General features: G+C 40.9%; 2 protein-coding genes across 2 annotated transcripts; both read left to right on the top strand.

Annotated features, from left to right (window-relative positions):
* Positions 1 to 1027: 1027 nt before the first annotated feature.
* On the top strand, positions 1028 to 11327 carry hip1r (huntingtin interacting protein 1 related; the record flags this gene model as incomplete). Its single annotated transcript, XM_079551887.1, has 33 exons — positions 1028 to 1111; positions 1618 to 1681; positions 4311 to 4453; positions 4531 to 4587; positions 4658 to 4738; positions 4819 to 4895; positions 4969 to 5030; positions 5117 to 5257; positions 5342 to 5399; positions 5692 to 5767; positions 5981 to 6115; positions 6192 to 6314; positions 6391 to 6574; positions 6647 to 6735; positions 6810 to 6926; positions 6991 to 7092; positions 7187 to 7381; positions 7460 to 7570; positions 7652 to 7846; positions 7908 to 8055; positions 8136 to 8222; positions 8317 to 8424; positions 8518 to 8654; positions 8719 to 8829; positions 8911 to 8969; positions 9041 to 9071; positions 9145 to 9207; positions 9399 to 9499; positions 9581 to 9686; positions 10081 to 10204; positions 10277 to 10338; positions 10426 to 11022; positions 11116 to 11327. The coding sequence occupies 33 exons, from the start codon at positions 1028 to 1030 to the stop codon at positions 11164 to 11166; spliced, it is 3879 nt and encodes a 1292-aa protein (XP_079408013.1). The 3' UTR covers positions 11167 to 11327.
* A 427-nt stretch (positions 11328 to 11754) lies between these two features.
* On the top strand, positions 11755 to 20343 carry rilpl1 (Rab interacting lysosomal protein-like 1). Its single transcript, XM_079551825.1, has 7 exons — positions 11755 to 12319; positions 15847 to 15994; positions 16342 to 16460; positions 16532 to 16777; positions 18841 to 18995; positions 19075 to 19179; positions 19899 to 20343. The coding sequence occupies exons 1-7, from the start codon at positions 12032 to 12034 to the stop codon at positions 20029 to 20031; spliced, it is 1194 nt and encodes a 397-aa protein (XP_079407951.1). The 5' UTR covers positions 11755 to 12031; the 3' UTR covers positions 20032 to 20343.
* The last annotated feature ends 312 nt before the right edge of the window (positions 20344 to 20655 follow it).

The following is a 20655-nucleotide window of genomic DNA, read 5'->3' as shown; positions in this document are numbered from 1 at the left end:
GCTTAGCTTCCAAGATCTGACGGGATTGGGCATAGCAAAGGCGGTATGGCCGCAGGGATGACCTCAGTCTGGAGAGGATTGTCAGGAAAAGGCCATTCAAACGTGTAGGGGACCTTCACAAGGACTGGACTGAGGCTGGAGTCAGAGCATCAAGAGCCTCCGCACACAGACAGATCCTGGACATGGGACCATGGGATTACTGTGACCAGCAAACTCGCCTGACCTGAACCCCATAGTGAATCTTTGAGGCATTGCCAAAAGAAAGATGAGAGACATGAGACCGAACAATACAGAAGAGCTGAAGGAGCTATTGAAGCATCCTGATCTTCCATAACGCCTCAGCAGTGCCACAGGCTGAAAGCTTCCATGCCACACAACCGCATTAAGGCTGTACTAATGTACTAAGTACTAATGTGCATGATCATAGTTTTCAGAGGACTGACATTTCTCTTATTTATTTATTTTGATCGATTTCATGTAATATTCTAATATTCTAATGTGTATGTATATTTGCAAATTAATCATTCAAATGAGTACAACTATATATATATATATATATATATGTGTGTGTGTGTATGTATGTATGTATGTATGTGTATATATATATACATATATATATATATATATATATATATATATATATATATATATATATATATATATATATATATGTAGGAGATGGAGCAATCATGATTTCTTTTTATCTCTCATTTATAATTTTTCTTCATTGCCTTTAATAGATTATTAAATTGACGAACATCATTTAAAGTAGCCTAACCTTTTACATCGTCTCTGCCTTAATACAAACGCCCAGAGTGAGTAAGGAGGAAACCTGTCTGGCAGGGCTGACTGTCCTTCAATTGTTTTTCCAGTTTCACCACTTGGCGACGTGATACGAAGGAAGTTTGTTACGTTAAATCTTTTTGCTGGGTTTGTTGGCTGTTGTGGATTTAGTCGTTTCTTGACATAGCCCTTCAAGGAATAAAATTAATTGTCCTTGAATTAAGGCCAAACCGGCGCTGTCACCATGAGTAAGGCCAAAAACAAGCCCGAAAAAGAGAAGACAGAAAAGGCTTTGGCCGCGGAGAAGGAACAATTCAACAAGCAACAGGTAGGTCTTCAGAGACATCTGAATCCAATTGACCCTAATGGGCACCAGTGACACTGTAGGACAAATCATTATTCAGGCTTTTTGAAGATCAGGTTACTTTTCAACACATCAGATATCATTGGTTGGCAATTTATTATTTTCTGAGCCTGCATCTGGACACATGTTGAACCAGAGATTGCGCTATCTGCCTTGCAAGAAATTGGAGTAGGCGACTTTTTTTTTTTTTTTTTAATTAACCCTCTTACTTGGATGAATTAGTAAAACGCGGCTCCAGGTGTGTTATCCATTAGAGAACAACCAAATTGATAAAGAGAGAAAAGGTCAGGTCGGTGAAATTTGGGCTCTTTACAAAACAACAGCCGTAGGAAAGATTTCTGATTTGTTATTAGGCTATTATTTATTTATTTATTCAGTAAATGATAATCCACAGGCTGTTGTTCAGGGAAAACAGTGACACCATAGCAGGCCTATTACTGTACAGTAATGTGTTGCTTTTCCTGTTCCAGCTCCAGAGCATCACCAAAATTGTCACATCATCTGAAGTACCACCTAAAGAGAAATATGTGCGCAGTATCCTTTATGTGCATTGTCATGAACTGTGTAGAAATTAAGGAACATGTTTGTCACATAAAAAACAACAACAGCAACACTGGGGATGGGACAAAATATCGTTTTGCATCACAATATGTCTTTGTGATGTGTGCATCATACCAGAAACTATGACATATTCTTTGATTCTCAACTCAATTATAGAAAAATAGTCGGCTGCAAATGCTTTTGACTTAAATTTGATATTGTTAATGCCAGTTTTGGAGCTGGTTTAAACAAGAGAGTCAGACTTTTAAAAGGCTTCAGCCATTTGCACTTTTCAAAACGCTTTACTCATTGTCAGACTGATTTACAGTGAGAACCATATGTTTACATACACTTCATAAAAAGACATATTTGCATTTTTTTTTCTCACTGTCTGACATGAAGCCACTATTAACTTTTATTTTCTTTAGGTCAACTAGAATTTAAAAAGATATTTCTATATTTCTAGAATTTTCAACAATTTTTTTTTTCAGTACATACACTAAGACTACTGTGCCTTTATTTATTTATTTATTTAGTTATTTATTTATTTGATAGGGACAATGCATATTAATGAACAGCTGCACATGAGCACTGTAAATAACAATAGCAGGGATGCTAGTTTCCATCTGTAGTCCCTCGGCAGGCAGCACATACACAATTTACAATTTACAATTAACAAAATGTGACAACAAATCACAATAAATGCAATAACAACTAAAAGTGTTCACAGGCCTGGTTTTCCTTTAGCCACAGTTTAAAACGTGCTTTGAAAGTGGCCAGAGTTGGAGTCTCTGACTGATAAAGGGAGACTATTCCAGTACTTGGTGCCTTTTACAGAGAGCACAGTCTGTCCAAAGGAGGTTCTCCTGTGTGGAACCTCACAGTCTCCTCGAGCTGATGCCCTGGTGCCCATCCCACTAACAGACTTTGGTTTGATGAAATCCTGCAATGGAGGCGGAGCAAGTCCATGCTTTGTATACAAGGCAACCATATTTAAAATTAATGAAGTTATCAAAATTGAGTAAATGATGCTTCTCTAAAACAGTGCAGTGGTGAAAGGATGGTTTCTTGTCCAAGATTTTTATGGCTTTTTAAAAAAGAGACTCTATTGGTTTGAGTCTTATACCAGCAGCAAGTGACCATGTGGTTATACAATACTCTATATGAGACAGAATCATGGAGTGTAAAAACATTCGGGCCGCATACAGAGACATAAACACTTTGGGAAAGCCCAGATGACGATGTCGTGTCCTTGGAAGCACAAGTCTGGTTCATCCTTGGGTGATGTTTCAAGACACTTGAAGGTTCAGGTTCATTAGTTCAAACATTGATGTAAATGTCCAGTCATCATACAGATCAGAAAGATCTGTGTTCCAGAGATGAACGTGCTGTGTCTGAAATGTGAATATCAACCCAAGAAAAAATGCAAAAGACCTGGTGAAGATGCTGAACCTGGTAAGAGTTTGTCATTATCCAGAGTGAAATAAGTGCTGTACCGACATGGGCTGAGAGGGAACTCTGCCAGGACGAAGCTCTTACTCCAAAAGAAACATCTCAAGAAATCAGCCAGGAAGTTAAAGCTTGGGCGCAGATGGGTCTTTCAACTGGACAATGACCCAAAGCATGAGGCCAAAACTGGTTACAAAGTGTCTTAAGGAAAACAACGTCAATGTTTTGAAGTGGTCATTACAAAGTCCTGATCTCAGTCCAGTTGAAAATGGGCAGAGCTGAAAAGGCATGTGCAAGATGGCTACAAATGTGTCTCAGTTACACAAGCTCTGTTTGGAGGAAATTACCAAAATTCCTCCCAACTATTGTGAAGCTTGTGGAAGGAAATTCAAAACCTTTGACCCAAAAGTATACAGTTTAAAGGCAATTCTACCAAACATTAATGAAATGTATGTAAACTTTTGGTTTTGTAAAAAGTAATATAAAACCGTATAGAAAATTCCATCTCTCGCATTTTTAAAATTCTAATTGACCTAAAAAAAAATACACGTAAATTCTGGTTTCATGTTATATAGTGAGAAAAAAATGCAATTGTGTCTTTTTTTTTTTTTACTTTTTTTTTTATTTATTTATTTTTTATTATTCATTCAACATAAAAGCACAAGATACACTTACAGGTAGTGCACCAACCCAAAAAACCCTCCCTCCCTCCCTCCACCCCCATTTACACTCATTCTCACTCATTCACACTCATTCACACAAAAAGGGCTTTTACCTACAGTACAGTACTCAGGCTCCCACAGTATACATCACTGCAGTCAGCAAAGAAACAAAGTTCGTGGCACAGGAAACTGTGTGTGTTGCTGGTCCATTGACAGCACCATTTTCATTAACTACAAGTTCATGCAATTGTGTCTTTATGAAGTATATGTAAACATATGGTTCTCACTGTATATTTACTATTTAACTTTTGGAAACTCAACTTGCGCTTTCTTTTTCGATTCATTCGTGGTAAATAAAACTTTGTGCATTTGAATATATCGTATCACAATATGTATCATATCGTGATATGTGTTTTATCGGGACAAATGTGTGTCCCTCTGAACCCCTTCCTGTTGCTTTAACAGGAGTGTAATTTGTAAAATGAAGTTGGTGAATCTTGACTAATGTAAAGACATAATTCTGGGATCTCATAAAGAGGCTGGAGCCACAACCTTCTGGTCCTACGTCTCCAACTTGCCTTTGTCTAGTAACTCCATGATCAGCTGGAAGTTTTGCTATCTGCTGCACAAGGTGCTCAGGGATGGACACAGAAATGTAAGAATGTGGATCTTTTATTATTGAAAAATAGAATACAAATGTGCTTTTGTAAAGCCAGTTTCTCTTGTCTACAGGCTGTAATCGACTCTGGCAGACATACCCGAGGAGTGAAAGACATGGGTGTGCTTTGGGTGAGTGGAAAGAGAAATGATCTGGGGCAGCAAACACATGAAATTACTTTTAACAAGAACTGTTTTTCAGGGAAACTTGCATGATCGATATGGTCACATTGTGGCATTATATGCCAAATTTCTGTGCCACAAAATTGAATTTCATACAAAGGTAAACCCTGAAATATAATTCCCCACACTTTTTTATTTTTCTTCGAAAAATGTGTATTAATGCAGAACTTAACCCGACAGTACAAAATGATTCCGGCAAACTTCGAAGCCACAGACGAGACCTTAGACAGACTATCAGGAACTGACATGACTAAAGTGTAAGTGTGATTGGAATTCACCTGATTTAGAAGTTATTATGCTGTATGCTCACAAGTCTGCTCTAAATCATAGGCTGGATATAACAAATGAACTGCTGGATTACATGGATGCTGCTCTTAAAATGGCAGATACTGGTAAGTATTTTAGCTATGAATATCCATCCAAAAGTAAAGACATTTCCATACTAAATAATGACCCAAAATTGCCTGTCAATCTAAAGCCATGCGTCAGATGGATGCAAATGGAGCCAAATCCACTACTGCTGCTGGTCAATGTAGATTGACACCTTTGATTCCTCTTATTTTGGACTGCAGCTTTCTGTACCACTTTTCTGTTCTGCTAATGTTTAAACTTCACAGCCGTAAGTGCCTTTAAAATATGTTCGACAGATTCAAGTAAAGTAAAGTAATAATGAAGTTTGAGTCATTCTTGCTTTTCTTTGAAGGCATTGCTCCTGATATTCTTCTTGGACACAGAGAGCGATTCCGTGATCTGTTCATGAGGTAAATACTGACATTATTATTGTTGATGCTTTAACACAGCGAGGCAGCTGCTGGGACTGTAGTTGCCTTTAAAGCCAGTTCCACACTCACTCAAGGCGGACATTGTCTCTGACATTGTTCACCTCGGTTATCCACTCCCGTGACAGGGATATGGCTGGTTAAGTAAGGTTTGAGATTTGCCAAATCAAGATGACATGGAATTATTGTGGCAACCCCAGACAAAAAGGAAATACTTATGATGCTGTTGATGAACAATTTCCTCTTAAAATCTTTCTTCTCATGTTTTCTGCAGCCTCAAGGCGTTCTTCAACAGAGCTAGAGAGATAGAGTTCTTCAAAACTTTTATTCAGATCCCAGATCTGCCTGATGTGAGTATATATTCAAATGTTTACAATGCACAGTTATACTAATTGTGCTGTAGTTTAGTTATGTTGGATGACTGAATGTTAAGGAGGAGTGTTTATGGGAAGGAGAGGAGGTTTAGTGGAGAGAGTAGAAAATCATATAGCACTAACTGGAGTACACAGAGTGGGTTGATCTCCTGTTGTTACACAAATACAAACTCTAAATCTTGCCTTCAGGAGCCCCCAAACTTCCTCCGAGCAGCTTCTCTGGGTGAGTATAAGAAGCCTGTTGTGTTGACCCCTGGTGAAAGCCGTCCAGAGGAGGAGGAGCAGCAGCAGCAGCAGCAGCCTGAATACAGTGAGATGCCACAGGTCAGTGTCCAGACAGGCACAAGGTTCACCTCACTGCCTTTTACGGATCCTTTGGTAACTCTTACAATATCTTTAGTACTATTTGTTGAGCCAAATGGGAATACCTGAAGCTCCAGCAGAAGAAACGGAAACAGAGAATGACGTGATGAAAAAAGAGCTACAAGCTCTTAAACCAGAGCTACAGCTCATTAAGTCTGAGGTGAAACCTTTTCCACACCGTGTGAACATGCGTTGTCATGCTAGGTGTTTACTAATCACTTAATATGTCATTTTAGGCCCAAAGGTGTGTACTTGAGTTAAAGGCTCAAGTAAATCATCTGGAATCTGATGTGGAGGAGCAGCGCACTCAGAAACAGATGGCTATGGTGGAAAATGAACACCTGCGGATGGAAGTGGAGGCTTTGCGCAGTGCTAATGTGGTTAATGTTGGAGCACAGATTGGCTTTAAAGAGGCAGACGGTAAACCAGTTGTTGGTTTTAGATTGAATAATAAGTTTAGTTCACAGTTGTAATGTTTTTTTTCCAATGCAGGCAGAGCTCACGCAGCAGAGCATCGTTTTGCTCAACTTAAAGAAAGACATGCCGAGTTGGTATCCAGTCACGCCGAGCTCCTGAAAAGGGTTAACTTTTGCTTCAATCATTTTATTCTGTCTGACTCAGCTCTGCACTCATTGTGATTTCTTTAATTATTCAGAACGCAGAAACAGTGAGGGTGTTGTCGTGTACAAAAGGGGACTATGATGACATTAAGAACACCAAGGAACATCTAGAAAATGAAGTGGAAAATTTGCGATTAGAAAAAGGAACTACGGTAAAAGAAAGTTATTTCAGTATTGTACAAAAACAAATTCAAATTCACATTTTCTGGTCATCAGATGAGTAAACAACAGGCGGAAGTTGACCATCTCAATAAAGAACTGCTGGAGCAAAGAGCAGAGCTGGCTCTACTACGAAGCACTCTTGAAAATAAAGAAAAGGTTCAGTGTCAAATTACCTTAAATATTTACTTTAAGTTAAAATGTGTTTTTTTTCCTCTGCTTTGTACTGACTGCACTGCTGTCTTGTCTTTAGGAAGGCTCTCAGGTAAACAGCAGTTTGGCAGCTCTTCAGGCAGAGCGTGACGCCCTGTTACGGTCAATGAGAGAGAAAGATTCAGAGCTTTTCTCTGTGAGACAAGATGCTCAACGGCAGCAAAGCTCAGTAGACCTGGAGAGAGACAGTCTGAAAAGAGAGATCGAGTCTCTGAAAGCTCAGCTCCAGCAACAGGTAGTTAGGAAATATGCTTCTTCTTTGCATTTTCGTATGGAGAAAGTATTTAATAATTTCTTTTGTTGCATTATGTAGCTTTCCATTAATGCACAGCAGAAACTAGAGATTGACAGACTAAAACGAGAACTAGACTCCACACGAGCAGAACTTTCACAAGCAAATACTGCCCTGCAGAGTAGAGAAATGGTAATAAGAGGGTAATGGTCAAAAGCACATTTATTTATGTTGAAAATAAAATACTGTAACCTTATCCTATTAAAATGGCAGACCGGCACCCAGCTGAGCGGTACACTGGCAGGGTTGCAAGCTGAAAAAGATGTGTTACTCCGCTCTGTTAGAGAACAAGACGCAGAGTTAACTTCACTGAGACAGCAATCACAGCTCCATCAGAGCTCACTGCAGCAGGAGAGGCAGCGAAACAACACGGAGCTGAGCAGCCTTCAGGCACAGATACAGCAGCAGGTACTGCAAATAGCAAATCTGTACGTTTTATGGCAAGTGACTAACAAGCTTGTTTGTGCAGGCTTATCGTGAAAGTGAACTGACGCAGAAATTGCAAAACGAACAGTTTGGTTTGCTGCAATGTGCCGTGGTGGAAGCTGAGGGCATCATATTAGATGCAATGGCCAAAGTGGACGACCCCATACACGTGCGCTGCATCAGCTCTCCTGGTGAAATAATATTCACAGAACTTAAAAGCATAACTTTGTCACAAGCAATTTAACACCTTAATATCATTTTTCTTTTACAGACTACTTGATTAACCGAGCTCAAACCACTCTGGCTGCCATTGACAAGATGCAGCAGAGCCATCATGTTTACCTTGGAAACAGAAATGGTTAATATTGTTTATAGCTAATATTATATTTATAGCAATAGTTTCTGCATATAGCTGTGTCTTTTTAAGTAATCCAGTGGCTCTATGTGTTCAGATGCGAGTGGGATCTTAAGAGCGGTCACACAGTTCTCACACCTTGCCGCTGACACTATAGTAAATGGAGCAGCAACGTCTCACTCTGCTCCCACTGACCACGCTGATCGTAAGAACATCTATAGGAAAAAATATACATTGTTGTATTCAGTGGGATTCTAATCATGTTTACAAACCAATAATACTGCTTTTTCTCATGCAGACCTAAATGAGAGCTGTAGGGAATGTGCAACTCACTGCCTTAACTTTTTAAAAGACATGAAGAGCCAGGCCAGTCTTCCGAGAGCAGACCCTGGAGCAATACGCTACATCGTGCAGCGCCTTATTCAAATAGGACACGTAAGATGAACTAATAATAATAAGTAAACGTCTGCATGTAATTTCAACTGTGTGTTGTGTTTAGGATTTGCGTCCAAAAGGGCAGGATATCGGACAAGAAGAACTTGGAAACCTGGTGGATAAAGAAATGCTTGCAACATCGACTGCGATTGAAGAAGCTGTGCTACGAATGGATGTAAAGACCCCCCCTCTGATTTTAACAGTGCACTGCCTGAATCCATGTAAACCTCTTTCTCTGTGAAAATCTCTGTCTCAGGAAATACTCTCGCAAGCCAAGAAAGATACTTCCGGCATTAAAATGGAGGTCAATCAGAGGTACAGAGAAGTCACGTCCTGTTAAGTCTCGTAACTTTAAAGTTTCTGACCAGGCTTTTATAATATTACAGTATTCTCGGATCTTGTTCGGACTTAATGAGGGTGAGTGCTCAGTCTTTTTTATATGCTTTGTGATGTTTTCATATTTAATTATTTACTTGACTTTTTTCCCCAGGCTGTTCATATGCTGGTGACTGCTTCTACAGATTTACAAAAAGATATTGTGGAAGGGGGTCGGGTAAGTAATAACTTATATTATAGTATATATAACTTTCTTTCATTGTCATTAACACATTGTTTGTACATATATTGACATTGTTCCACTTTTTAAACACATTCATTTAACTTTAGTTTAATTGTCTTTATGTGTAAACAGCATCGAATCCTACAATCAAAGAACAGATTTTGATTTAGTTTTTTTTTTTAAAGGGGGCCGCGTCTGTTCCGGAATTTTACGCCAGAAATTCTCGTTGGACTGAGGGCCTTATTTCCGCCTCTAAGGCTGTGGGCTGGGGAGCCACTCAGTTGCTGTAAGTATGACAGCAACTGATTTCAAGATTTCATAGTCATGGTGTCATTTTGTTTAATTAGAAAATGATTCTGTCTTACAGAGAGTCAGCGGACAGAGTTGTCGGAGAGAGCGGTACTTATGAAGAGCTCATTGCCTCGTCACATGAAATTGCTGCCAGCACAGCTCAGTTAGTTGCTGCTTCAAAGGTACATTATATTTATATATATATGTTTTATCAAATATTGACGAGGTAAATGTTTGCCTTGTATCTTTATAGAACAATAATTGGTCAGTGTGTATCAGTGTACAAGGGCAAATTATAACAGACCTATATCATGTGTGTATATTTAGAAAAGATAAACTGAAAATTACCCTTTATACTTAAAAATATACAATGCATTTTCATATCTTCATATCTTCTTTTTCCAACACAGTTCATTTTTATTATCATCATTATACCTTCATTTAACCAGGAAAGTCCCACTGAGAGTATACACTTATCTTGTTGCATAAAAATTCGATGAACACAGAGGAAAAATAAGCATTGTTCCTTTTGTTCCAAGGTGGATTTTATAATTGAACTCTGAACATTATTTTCAGGTAAAATCTGACCGAAACAACAAGAAACTCCACACACTTCAGCAGGCATCACGGCACGTGAATGACATGGCAGCTGTTGTTGTCACCTCCACCAAACACGGCCAAAATCAGATTAGTGATAAAGGTATGGACAGTTAAGGCAGGCAAATAATAGGATCAGTATTCGAAGTCATACTTTATTGTTTTCAATATTCAGGTGTAATGGACTTCTCTGGCATGTCTTTGATTAAGCTGAAGAAGGAGGAGATGGAGGCACAGGTGCAGTGAAGCTTTAGTGTCTTGAATAATGTTGGTAAATGTCAAAAAATGTTTCTGAAATGGCCGTTTCCTTGTGAATGGTGACAGGTCAAAGTCTTGCAGCTTGAGAATGAGTTGGAGCAGGAGCGGGTGCGTTTGGGGGAGCTCAGGAAAAGACACTACAATCTTGGTGGGACTGAGGCAGAAGGGAACACACCAGAGGAGAGCTTCCCACCCCCACCACCTCCTACTTTACTGGACTCCACAGCATTTCTGCAGCCCCATGCTCCAACTCAGCCACAACTGAGCACTCCGACAAATCCCTTTACAACCACTCAGACTCCCTCTCCTTCAGCCACCCAGTCATACGCACCCCCACAAACATACACGCCGACACAGGCATATAACCCTGCCCAGACTTACTCCACTTCTCAGGTCTACACTCCCTCACAACCCTATACCCCCTCCCTGCCCTACGTCCCATCGCAGCCCTACGTCCCATCGCAGCCGTACGCCCCGTCACAACACTACACGCCTGATCAGCTGTACACACCTTCTCAGATTTACAGCTCAGCGCAACCTCACTCCCCAAAACCACAGTCTCATGCACAGCCGTCTCAGACCACAGTCCAGAACAGCAAGGAAAGCGCGAGACCTCGAAAACCAAATATCTTCACCAAATCAGGCAACTTGCTGAAAAATGCAGTAAGTATTGTTGTAGCCTAATACTAATTGATGCAGCACATTTACCCTTTTTTAACTCGACGGTGATTATATCTCACTTCTCTTCTCCTGCAGTTTAAAAAAGGTGAATCTGGAACTGGGGAATCATCAGGCAATCACTCATAAAAGAGGAACTCACTTTCCCCCTTTTGATTATTTGTATTTATTGATCTATTCAAATGTTACGCGCTTTTGTAATTGAATGTACATCTTGTTTCGCATTGCTTTTTATCATACCTACAGTCAAATAAATAAATTGTCTCTCATCCAAGAAGAGGTTGTTATTAATCAGCGTACAGCGCCCTCCTCTGTCTGTTTGATGCGTCATGCGCAATGCGAACTGCGATGTCACCACACGGACCGGGGGGAAAGAGTCAAGTTGGAGAAAATCAGAGAAGTTGCGAACACGGGGGCTTTCTAGATAAACTGGTTTGGTATATTTGTAGTACACGCCATATGTAATTTAGACCGGAGCACGTGACGTATTATTTATTGGTTTTCAAAGGGGTTCGCTCCGGAACCCAAGTGCGGCCTAAATGGGCTAAATCACACTGCGTGACGTGTTTTGTGGTGTTTTGTATTGTTGTTGGATGACATACGAAGATTTTGCTGCACAACCTGAACCAAAGAGGAATAAATCAGTCATGGGCAGCTGCACGCCTTTAAAACACGATTCACTTTGAAAGGTCTGACAGGAAGGACTATGTGACAATGTGTCGCTTTTTGTCGCGAATGGCTGTAGTGGTCAAAAGTGGGCCCAACTAAATACGCTTTTGATGGGACGTCGTCGATATTTATCATATAAACAACGCGGACTTACAACGCTTCTAATGGACACACTAAAGTCGCATTTTTGTCATGAATCGATATTTGGACGGAGGATTTAAAGGCGCAGTTATACCTGTGTAACTTGCCGCAAATAAGTCTCTCCCAGAGGAAGTAAGTTGCTTTGGACAGAGGTTTTCCCCAGTAGCGCAGACGCGGGGTGGCCATGGAGGACTCGGGGTCAGCCCTAGAGAAAAATGTGGGCGACCTCACGGTAATGGACGTGTATGACATTGCGGCCGTGGTGGGACAGGAGTTCGAGCGGATCATTGACCAGTATGGGTGCGAGGCGCTGTCCCGTCTCATGCCCAAAGTTGTGCGTGTTCTTGAGATCCTGGAGGTGATGGTGAGCCGCAATAGCATTAGCCCAGAAACCGAGGAGCTGCGGCTGGAGCTGGACAAACTCAGAATGGAGAGGATGGACCGTCTGGAGAGGGAGAAGAAGCACAGAAAGGTCCGACACACTTGGATGAAACAGTCTAAACAGTCCACTCCTTACACTTGCATTCATTTGGATGCGTTAGGCCGTGGGTTTAATACATGTATCACTAGCCAATATTGAAACAAAGTGTCAAAGCTGGAGATTTTAGGATGAAGACATAGCCTAGTATATATAGGGACTGCACCGATGCGTACAGCATTGAGTTTCCCCTGAGTGTGGTGCACTTAGTCAGCCCAAACTCCACTATAAGAAGTGCATGTGTCAGTCTCTCGTGACAGAGACGGCACTTGTTGCCAGTTGACTGATTAACCTTGTGCCATGTGACTAACAAAGTCTGCTTATGTCTGTGGTGGCCGACGCAGCCGTGGGCTCCCGCGGAATCTGCATCACTGTCTACTGGCATCTATGAGGATGTGGACTTCTTGGATATTTTAGTGTCGGTGATAGTTCTTCCAAATGTCTAAACTAAAACAAAAGGTTGCGTTCACGAGCTAGAATGTCATGTCAGGTGGAGGGATGGGACCAAATACAGAAATCTCCAAAACGAAAATTGACAAATATTTTCCCTTATCAGTATTTGTTGGTGATTGGATTTACAAACCTGCCACGTTTTTCTTATGTCTGAAAGTCCTTTCTACTGGACAACATCACGCTCATGTTTTTGAACATTGTCACCACTTTGGTTAGTTCATATCATATGTGTTCATATGTGGAGACGTTGAACTTTGAGACAGGTTTTGTTTCATGTAGATTCTCCCAGTAATGATATGTTATGAGATATATATATATATATATATATATATATATATATATATATATATATATATATATATATATATATATATATATATATATATATATATATATATATATATACACTGCTCACAAAAACTTAGGGCACACTCAAAAAACACAATGTAACTCCAAGTCAGTCAAATTTCTGGGATATCAGACTGTCCAGTTAGGAAGCCACGCTTATTGTGAATCAACTTCACTTGGTGTTGTGGAAATTAAACAGACAACAGGTGGAAATGAGAGGCAATTAGCAAGATCACTCCAAAAGAGGAATGGTTTTGCAGGTGGTGACCACAGACCATTTCCCTGTCTTCATCCTTTGTACCGTATTTTTGGAACACTTTTGCATTTGTCCAGTGTTCTCACCACTAGAGGCATCATGAGGAGCATCTACAACCCACAGAAGCTGCTCAGGGAGTGATGCTCATCCAAAATGGCACGTCCATTCAGGCTGTGGCAAGAAGGTTTGCTGTGTCTCCCAGCGCAGTGTCCAGAGCATGGAGGAGATACCAGGAGACAGGCCAGTACACCAGGAGACCTGGGGGGGGGCCGACCGAGGTCAACAATCCAGCAGCAGGACCGCTATCTGCTCATTTGTGCACGGAGAAACAGGAGAAGCACTGCCCGAGCCCTACAAAATGACCTCCAGAGGGCCACAAATGTGCATGTTGATACTCAAACGGTCAGAAACCGACTCCATGAGGGTGGTATGAGGGCCCGACGTCCACAAGTTGGGCCGGTGCTTACTGCCCAACACCGTGCAGCACGATAGGCATTTGCCCGAGAACACAGCGATTAGCAGATTGGCCAATGGTGCCCTGTGCTCTTCACAGATGAGAGCAGGTTCACCCTGAGCACATGTGACGGACGTGACAGAGTCTGGAGACGCCCTGGAGAACGTTCTGCTGCTGCAACATCATCCAGCATGACCGGTTTGGTGGTGGGTCAGTGATGGTCTGGGGAGGCATTTCATTGGAGGGCCACACAGCCCTCCATGTGCGAGCCAGAGGTTCCCTGACTGGCATTGGGTACCGGGATGAGATCCTCAGACCTATTGTAAGACCATATGCTGGTGCTGTGGGCCCTGGGTTCCTTCTGATGCCTGATAATGCCAGGCCACATGTGGCAAGAGTGTGTCAGCAGTTCCTGCATGATGAAGGTATTGATGTTCTGGACTGGCCTGCCCGTTCCCCAGACTTAAATCCAATAGAGCACATCTGGGACATCATGTCTCGGTCCATCCATCAACGCCACGTCGCACCACAGACTGTCCAGGAGCTGACTGATGCTCTAATCCAGGTCTGGGAGGAGATCCCTCAGGAGGACATCCGTGGTCTCATCAGGAGCATGCCCAGGCGTTGTAGGGAGTTCATTCAGGCACGTGGAGGCCACACACACGACTGAGGATGATACAGACTCGTTCTGAGGAATTTCTACAGAATTTGGATCAACCAGTGACCTGATTTGTTACTTTGATTTTGACTATAATTTTGGATCCAGACCTCCAGGGGCTGAGAATTTGATTTCCATTCATCATTCTTATGTTATTTTGTTCTCAACACATTGCCCTACACTATGAATAAAGATTTTCATCCGAAAAATCGAATTTATTTACATCTAGGATGTGTTTTTTGAGTGTGCCCTAAGTTTTTGTGAGCAGTGTATGAGATATTAACCAAAAAGGAAGACAAAAAAAATCAGCATTTTGCCAGTTACCATAGTTACGGCCATGAAGTTTTCAGTTTTCAATTTTAAACTAATGTTGTGACGTCACATGAACGCAGCCTATTAGGGCTAAACTGCCGCTCTATTGACTTAAAACACACACTATTTGGTTCAAGACAATAATAACAATATTGTGAACGTAATTGACTCTGTGCATAACTTCAAATCACAACAACGCCGCCCACGAAGTGACTTCCTGTTTCGATCGAGCACGCCAAAATAAAAGCACCACCTTATTCATTATATTTTTTATTTATTTTTTTATTTGACAATAACAGACATAAAAGACAAACTTATACATTCCACAAACAAAAATGACAAAATGACAATGGACAACATAGGGAGGGAAAGGAGGGGTAAGTTGTCTTGTCTTGTTGACAGGTATGGCGTCAATATGTGGGAAGGTGTGTTTTGTCTTTTTAGGGCATTTGTAAGTTCTGCCAACTTACCCCTCCTTTCCCTCCCTATGTTGTCCATTGCCATCTCATTTTTTAGGGGGTCCTTTCAATCATTGACTGAAAATAACAAGAGCCACACATGCACAAGACATGACAACACGCAACACATGTAAAAAGAAAGACAGTACAGAAATAAGACAAAACTCAACAAGTATGCTCCCCCATAAGACCCACCACCTCCCCAAATTATGCAATAAATTACATGGATTACATGGATTACATTGACAGAAATAAAAAATGAAATGATACAAAAAAAATGTAAATAAATAATTAAGTAATGAGGCTGTTCACATGGCATTACAGCGTTCTAGTTCAACTTTATTTCTGCCCATTAACAGACAAAACACTTAAAATGTGTGTATTTAATTATGTTCTTTTTCATGTTGCAAGTACTCGCTGAACTAATCAACGAGACGAGCCGTGTGCTTTTATTTTGGGGTGCTGGATCGAAACAGGACGTCACTTCTTGGGCGGCGTTGTTATGATTTAAAGTTATGCACAGAGTCAATTACAAATGCACCACATTTTGATAAAGATGAGATTTGTGTCTGCCTTATACAGGAACTGGAGCTAGTCGAGGATGTCTGGAGAGGGGAGGCTCAAGACCTGCTTTCCCAAATTGCTCAGCTGCAGGAAGAGAACAAAACACTCCTCACTAACCTCTCCAACAATGACCCTCTGAGTGAGGAGGACTTGCAGAGACATGAGGGTGGGCATGACAGTTTTCAGACACCTGTTGTCAAGTGGACGTTTAAATGATGTATGTCAATATCTTAATTATACTGCATTATGAAAGTATAGTAAAAGGTCTGTTTAAATGTTCTGTTTTTACTTTAAATTGTTATGCACCGCACCGGCCGAACGCTCAAAGAATGGTCGCTCTGTGTTGGACTGACTCCTCGGCTTCAACACTAGTTTCACACACAGAGCCGCCATAGACAACTTAGTGACTGCAGAACCGATTGGATTCTTTGCACATACACACACCTGAACATCTTACACAGGCAAAGGGATATTACTTTAACGCTTTGGATGTGCACTTTGTTTATGTTTAAGGCATGACAGAAAGAGAGCGGCAGGTCATGAAGAAGCTGAAAGATGTAGTAGATAAGCAGCGAGATGAGATTCGTGCCAAAGACCGAGAGGTTACACTGAAAAATGAGGACATTGAGGCAGTAAGGAACTTTAAGATTCAAATGTTGTAAAAAATAAAACTAATAATAACAATTTTTTTTTTTTTTTACAGCTCCAGCAGCAACAGTCTCGTCTTATGAAAATCAACCATGATCTTCGGCACAAAATCTCAGTGGTTGAGACTCAAGGGAAAGCAATGATTGAACAGAAGGTGGAATTAGAGGCCAGAGCTCAGACACAGTCACAGGAGGTCAGCGCCCTTCGACAGGAAGTTGCACGCTTAAGGGAGCATCTACAGAGAGGCCTTCCAGCTGTGGACCCGGAAGAGCCCAAACGTTTGCCTCCCTCACCAGCAGAGGTAATGGGCTTTAAGAAGTATATATTTTACAAGGCATAATGTCTTTACAGAAATCTATAGACAGTTTGCATTGACACTACAGGAGGTCAAAGCTCACCGGATGTGTTTGCACTGTGTTAATCACTGTTTACTCACAGTAGACACAAGATTAGATTTTTTTACTGAATGTTATCAAGGTAAACTGGCAACCTTTTTTACTAGGACTGTCAAATATTAGATTTAAATAGGCTAGATCCTCATCCAAATCCATTCTTTGATACGGCAAAACTGCTGGTCATTCGAAGAATGTCCTGTAATGGCAATAGTAGAATCCAAAATGCTACGCAGTGTGCCTATTGAATGAGAATGTGTTTCAAGGAAGTAGACAGAAACTTATTCTGTCAAGGTAAGTGTGTGAGTTTGTGTCCGTCATTCAGTCACACCAATCTTTATGTTAAAAAAAGAGGCCCACAAAATTATTTTTTATTTTTCTAGAGTTAGCGATATTAACTTTGCTGTTACAGACTCTATACGGGATTTTCCCTTACGTTTAATGGTTTATAAAGGGCCATTCCACCTCATTAATACGTATAAGTGCTTTTGCATCAAGGAACCAGAACCTGAAACCCATTAATGGTTTCATTCATACACCAGTGAACACAAACACTGGAGGCGCAGTCAGGATTCAACAGCCAACCCTCTGGTTATCAGGCGACGTAATCGACCATTTGAGCCACTGTCTATTATAGCTGGGGTAGGGCATGTCAGGCCCAGGGGCCAAATCCCTATGTTTTTTTATATTATATCCCCCAGCCCCCAGATGATTTTGAGAAGTATTATTGCACAGAGCAGTTAAAAAATATACCAAACTTACGGTACAGAAAATATTGTCTATTTGGATTTTAAAAACATGTCTTTTCGGAAGGACCCACCATCTTATACAATACTTTTTGTACATAGCAAGGCATGAGTTTGGGCCAACCAAGGATAGGCTTGGCCCCTGTCAATTGATTAGGGAATAAAAAAGTCTGGTCAATTTCATGATAATAAACACATAAATACACTGCGGTTTGTTAGATATATTTACCAGAAGTGACAAGCAGCTAACGGAAATGTTCCCATGGCTCTTCTTTGTACATTTTAAATTGAGCTAATGTGGAGGATGTTTGCTACTACCCTAAACCGTAGCGGATTTCTACGGCAACAACACATTATTAAAGTAGCAGTCATCATCTCTGGACTTCCTCAACTCAAACAAACAGCCCAGTCCGTCTGAGCACTTGGATGAATGAATTAGGAGGTCGTGACCAGTTTGATAACCACCTGTGTCTTAACCCTGCAGCTAAGTAAAGCTTGCGCAGTGACAGAAGCTAAGGGCTGGTCCGACAGAGTTGGAACCTCAGACATACCCTCAGGAGGAAATGACCCTGCCCCGAGCTCCTTCCCCGAATCTGCAGAAGGGCTCAATTCTGGGGAGGAGGAGGAAGAAGCAGTGTTATTTTGGGTAATGGTGAAGTCACCGTCATGGATGGCAAAACAGTTTGTTGTGTCACTAACGGCAGACTGTATCTCTGTGCCGGTACATGGTTTTGTGGACTGCCGTGTTGTGATATTAATCTGCATGGGACCTAACAGTGTGAATAGGACTGCGCTGTTCACAGACCCAGGCATTCTTGAGTGCAACAGCATATTAAGTTTCCCCTTGTATTTTGGCCGAGATATTTCCCTGCAGGGACAATAACACCTTAACCTTAAATCTCAATAAGAATCTTTACACTAACAACAGAAGTTATGGTATGGAGCTTGTTTTTGCTGTAGTGTGTGCTCGAGTGAAATAGTTGCAAATATGGTTTGAAAATAAAGTATCGTGATCAGCTTATATGATAAAAGTGCACTGAAAAGCTTTTGGAACTGGGCTTGCGCTCAATCTTTGTCACCAGGAGACCATGTACAATGAAGATATGCCTGGTGTGTTCCAATATTTTACCAAGGTATTTGAATCTCCTGCTGTGCTCTCTGTTACTCTGATCTCCTTGCACCTTTTGTTTCTTCGTTCTAATCTTGTGAAGGACCTGTTTTCGTAGGAGGCACTATGTGAAGAGGAACATGGTCAACTGGACCCAAAGGACCCCAATCGACCGCGGTTCACTTTGCAGGAGTTACGGGACGTCCTTCATGAGAGGAATGAGCTCAAGGCCAAAGTCTTCATGCTACAGGAGGAACTCGCCTACTATAAAAGGTGTGCATTATTCTATTTTGTATACATAGAGTTCGGAATAGTTTTGTTTTTTAAAGTTGGGCTTGGTTTTACTTCTCAGTGACGAGACTGAAGAAGAGATTGTTGATTCTACACACACTCCCTCTCCTGAAATGAGAAGTCACCCAATTTCTTCTGCCCCGCCAGAGTCAGGAATTAAACGGCTGTATGTGACTTCCTACACTCTTGCTCATAATGCCCTGTTCGTAGTTGTGAATTTCTCATAGTTTTGTGCACATTAATCTCAGTCTTATTAAGAGCACATTAAAAACATGTTTGGATCACCAACTTCGATAAATAATAGAAAACCAAACACTTGAAAGCAATATTTCAATTAGCTACAATAAAAGTCTAATGGTGGTTTTGTTATGATTTGTTACGTTCAGTTTTATAGTCATTCTTCTCTATGTCTTCTCTGTTTGTCTGTCTTTGCCTCTATATAATAGGATCTTCACAGCCATTATGCCAATGGTAGCGTCTGGTCTGATCTCTGATGACCCCACTTTACAACCAGTCAGGCGTCTCAGTCTTCTTGTATGACTTTATTTCACTGGGTTGTCTGTCCCTATGTCTCTCAACTGCATGTACTCTAATTGCTAGTCGTAATTTATCTTTATAGGATTTTAATTGGTTGATTGAGCTATCTATTAACATCACTCCATGTTCGATGTGAAATCTTAACACTGTGTGAAATCTGTGCTGATACTAACTGAAATGTGCAATGGATGCCTCTATTATTTAGTGTATCTGTCGTTCCAACATTTGCCGGCTCTTAATTTGACTGATCTTTACTGCACAAATATGAATCACAACTATGAAAACAACAAAAAACAGCAGGTTTTTTCGGTTCTCTATTTAACAGTCTTGTATTCTCTTTTATTCTAGGTTTAGTTTCTTCTCACGTGACAAGCAAAAGAGCTCCCAGCGGGGCATGGCCTTTGATGGAGGCTTTAGCACATGGCCAGGACGGGATGATGTTTATACTGAAGAAGCTCAAGAGGCAATACAGCATTTGTAGCTATTGAAAATGTTTTACTGAGATAATTACACACCAAAGTGTGCCATGACCATTTCCTGAGTCTTAAACGTAGAACTCACCCAGGGGCGGACTAGCAATATGTCCATTCTGGAAGAGCACAGAGGGGCCGCCTGGTGAAGCAGCAGAAATAATGAATTCTCCATTTTATTTATTTAACAGCTCTGTTGCTAATTGGTGAAACAGCAATTGCAGAATAAACATTAGGCCTATCGTAAACGGATGTAAAAATATGTAATAAGGTCTTTGTGGAAGTGCATGTTTACTCTAAACTGGGCCAGACTGATCTCTCTGAAACTGGCAGGGCAAAGCTCAATGCTCAGAGTTTTCTTCTTTGGCACCATAATACAGAGATCCATTTAGTCACTTTAATATTGAAACTATTGCTAGCTAAATTTATTTTAATACATCTGTGTATGTCTTTTATACCCGTAGCGTAAAATCATATTTAATTCATTGTCTAAACCAGGGATATTGATTGGTGGTAAATGCAGTGGAACATTCAGCAGTGTGCATTTAAACAGGTTTGAACCGTTCCCCACTGCTGTATTCATGGTAGTTTTGGTAAAAACTAGAGGACTGCATTTGGCTCCTGGTCGCACTTTG

This window comes from Gobius niger, assembly GCF_951799975.1.
Source record: "Gobius niger genome assembly, chromosome: 2".
Classification (NCBI taxonomy): domain Eukaryota; kingdom Metazoa; phylum Chordata; class Actinopteri; order Gobiiformes; family Gobiidae; genus Gobius; species Gobius niger.
This window is presented reverse-complemented; position numbering and strand designations above follow the sequence as displayed.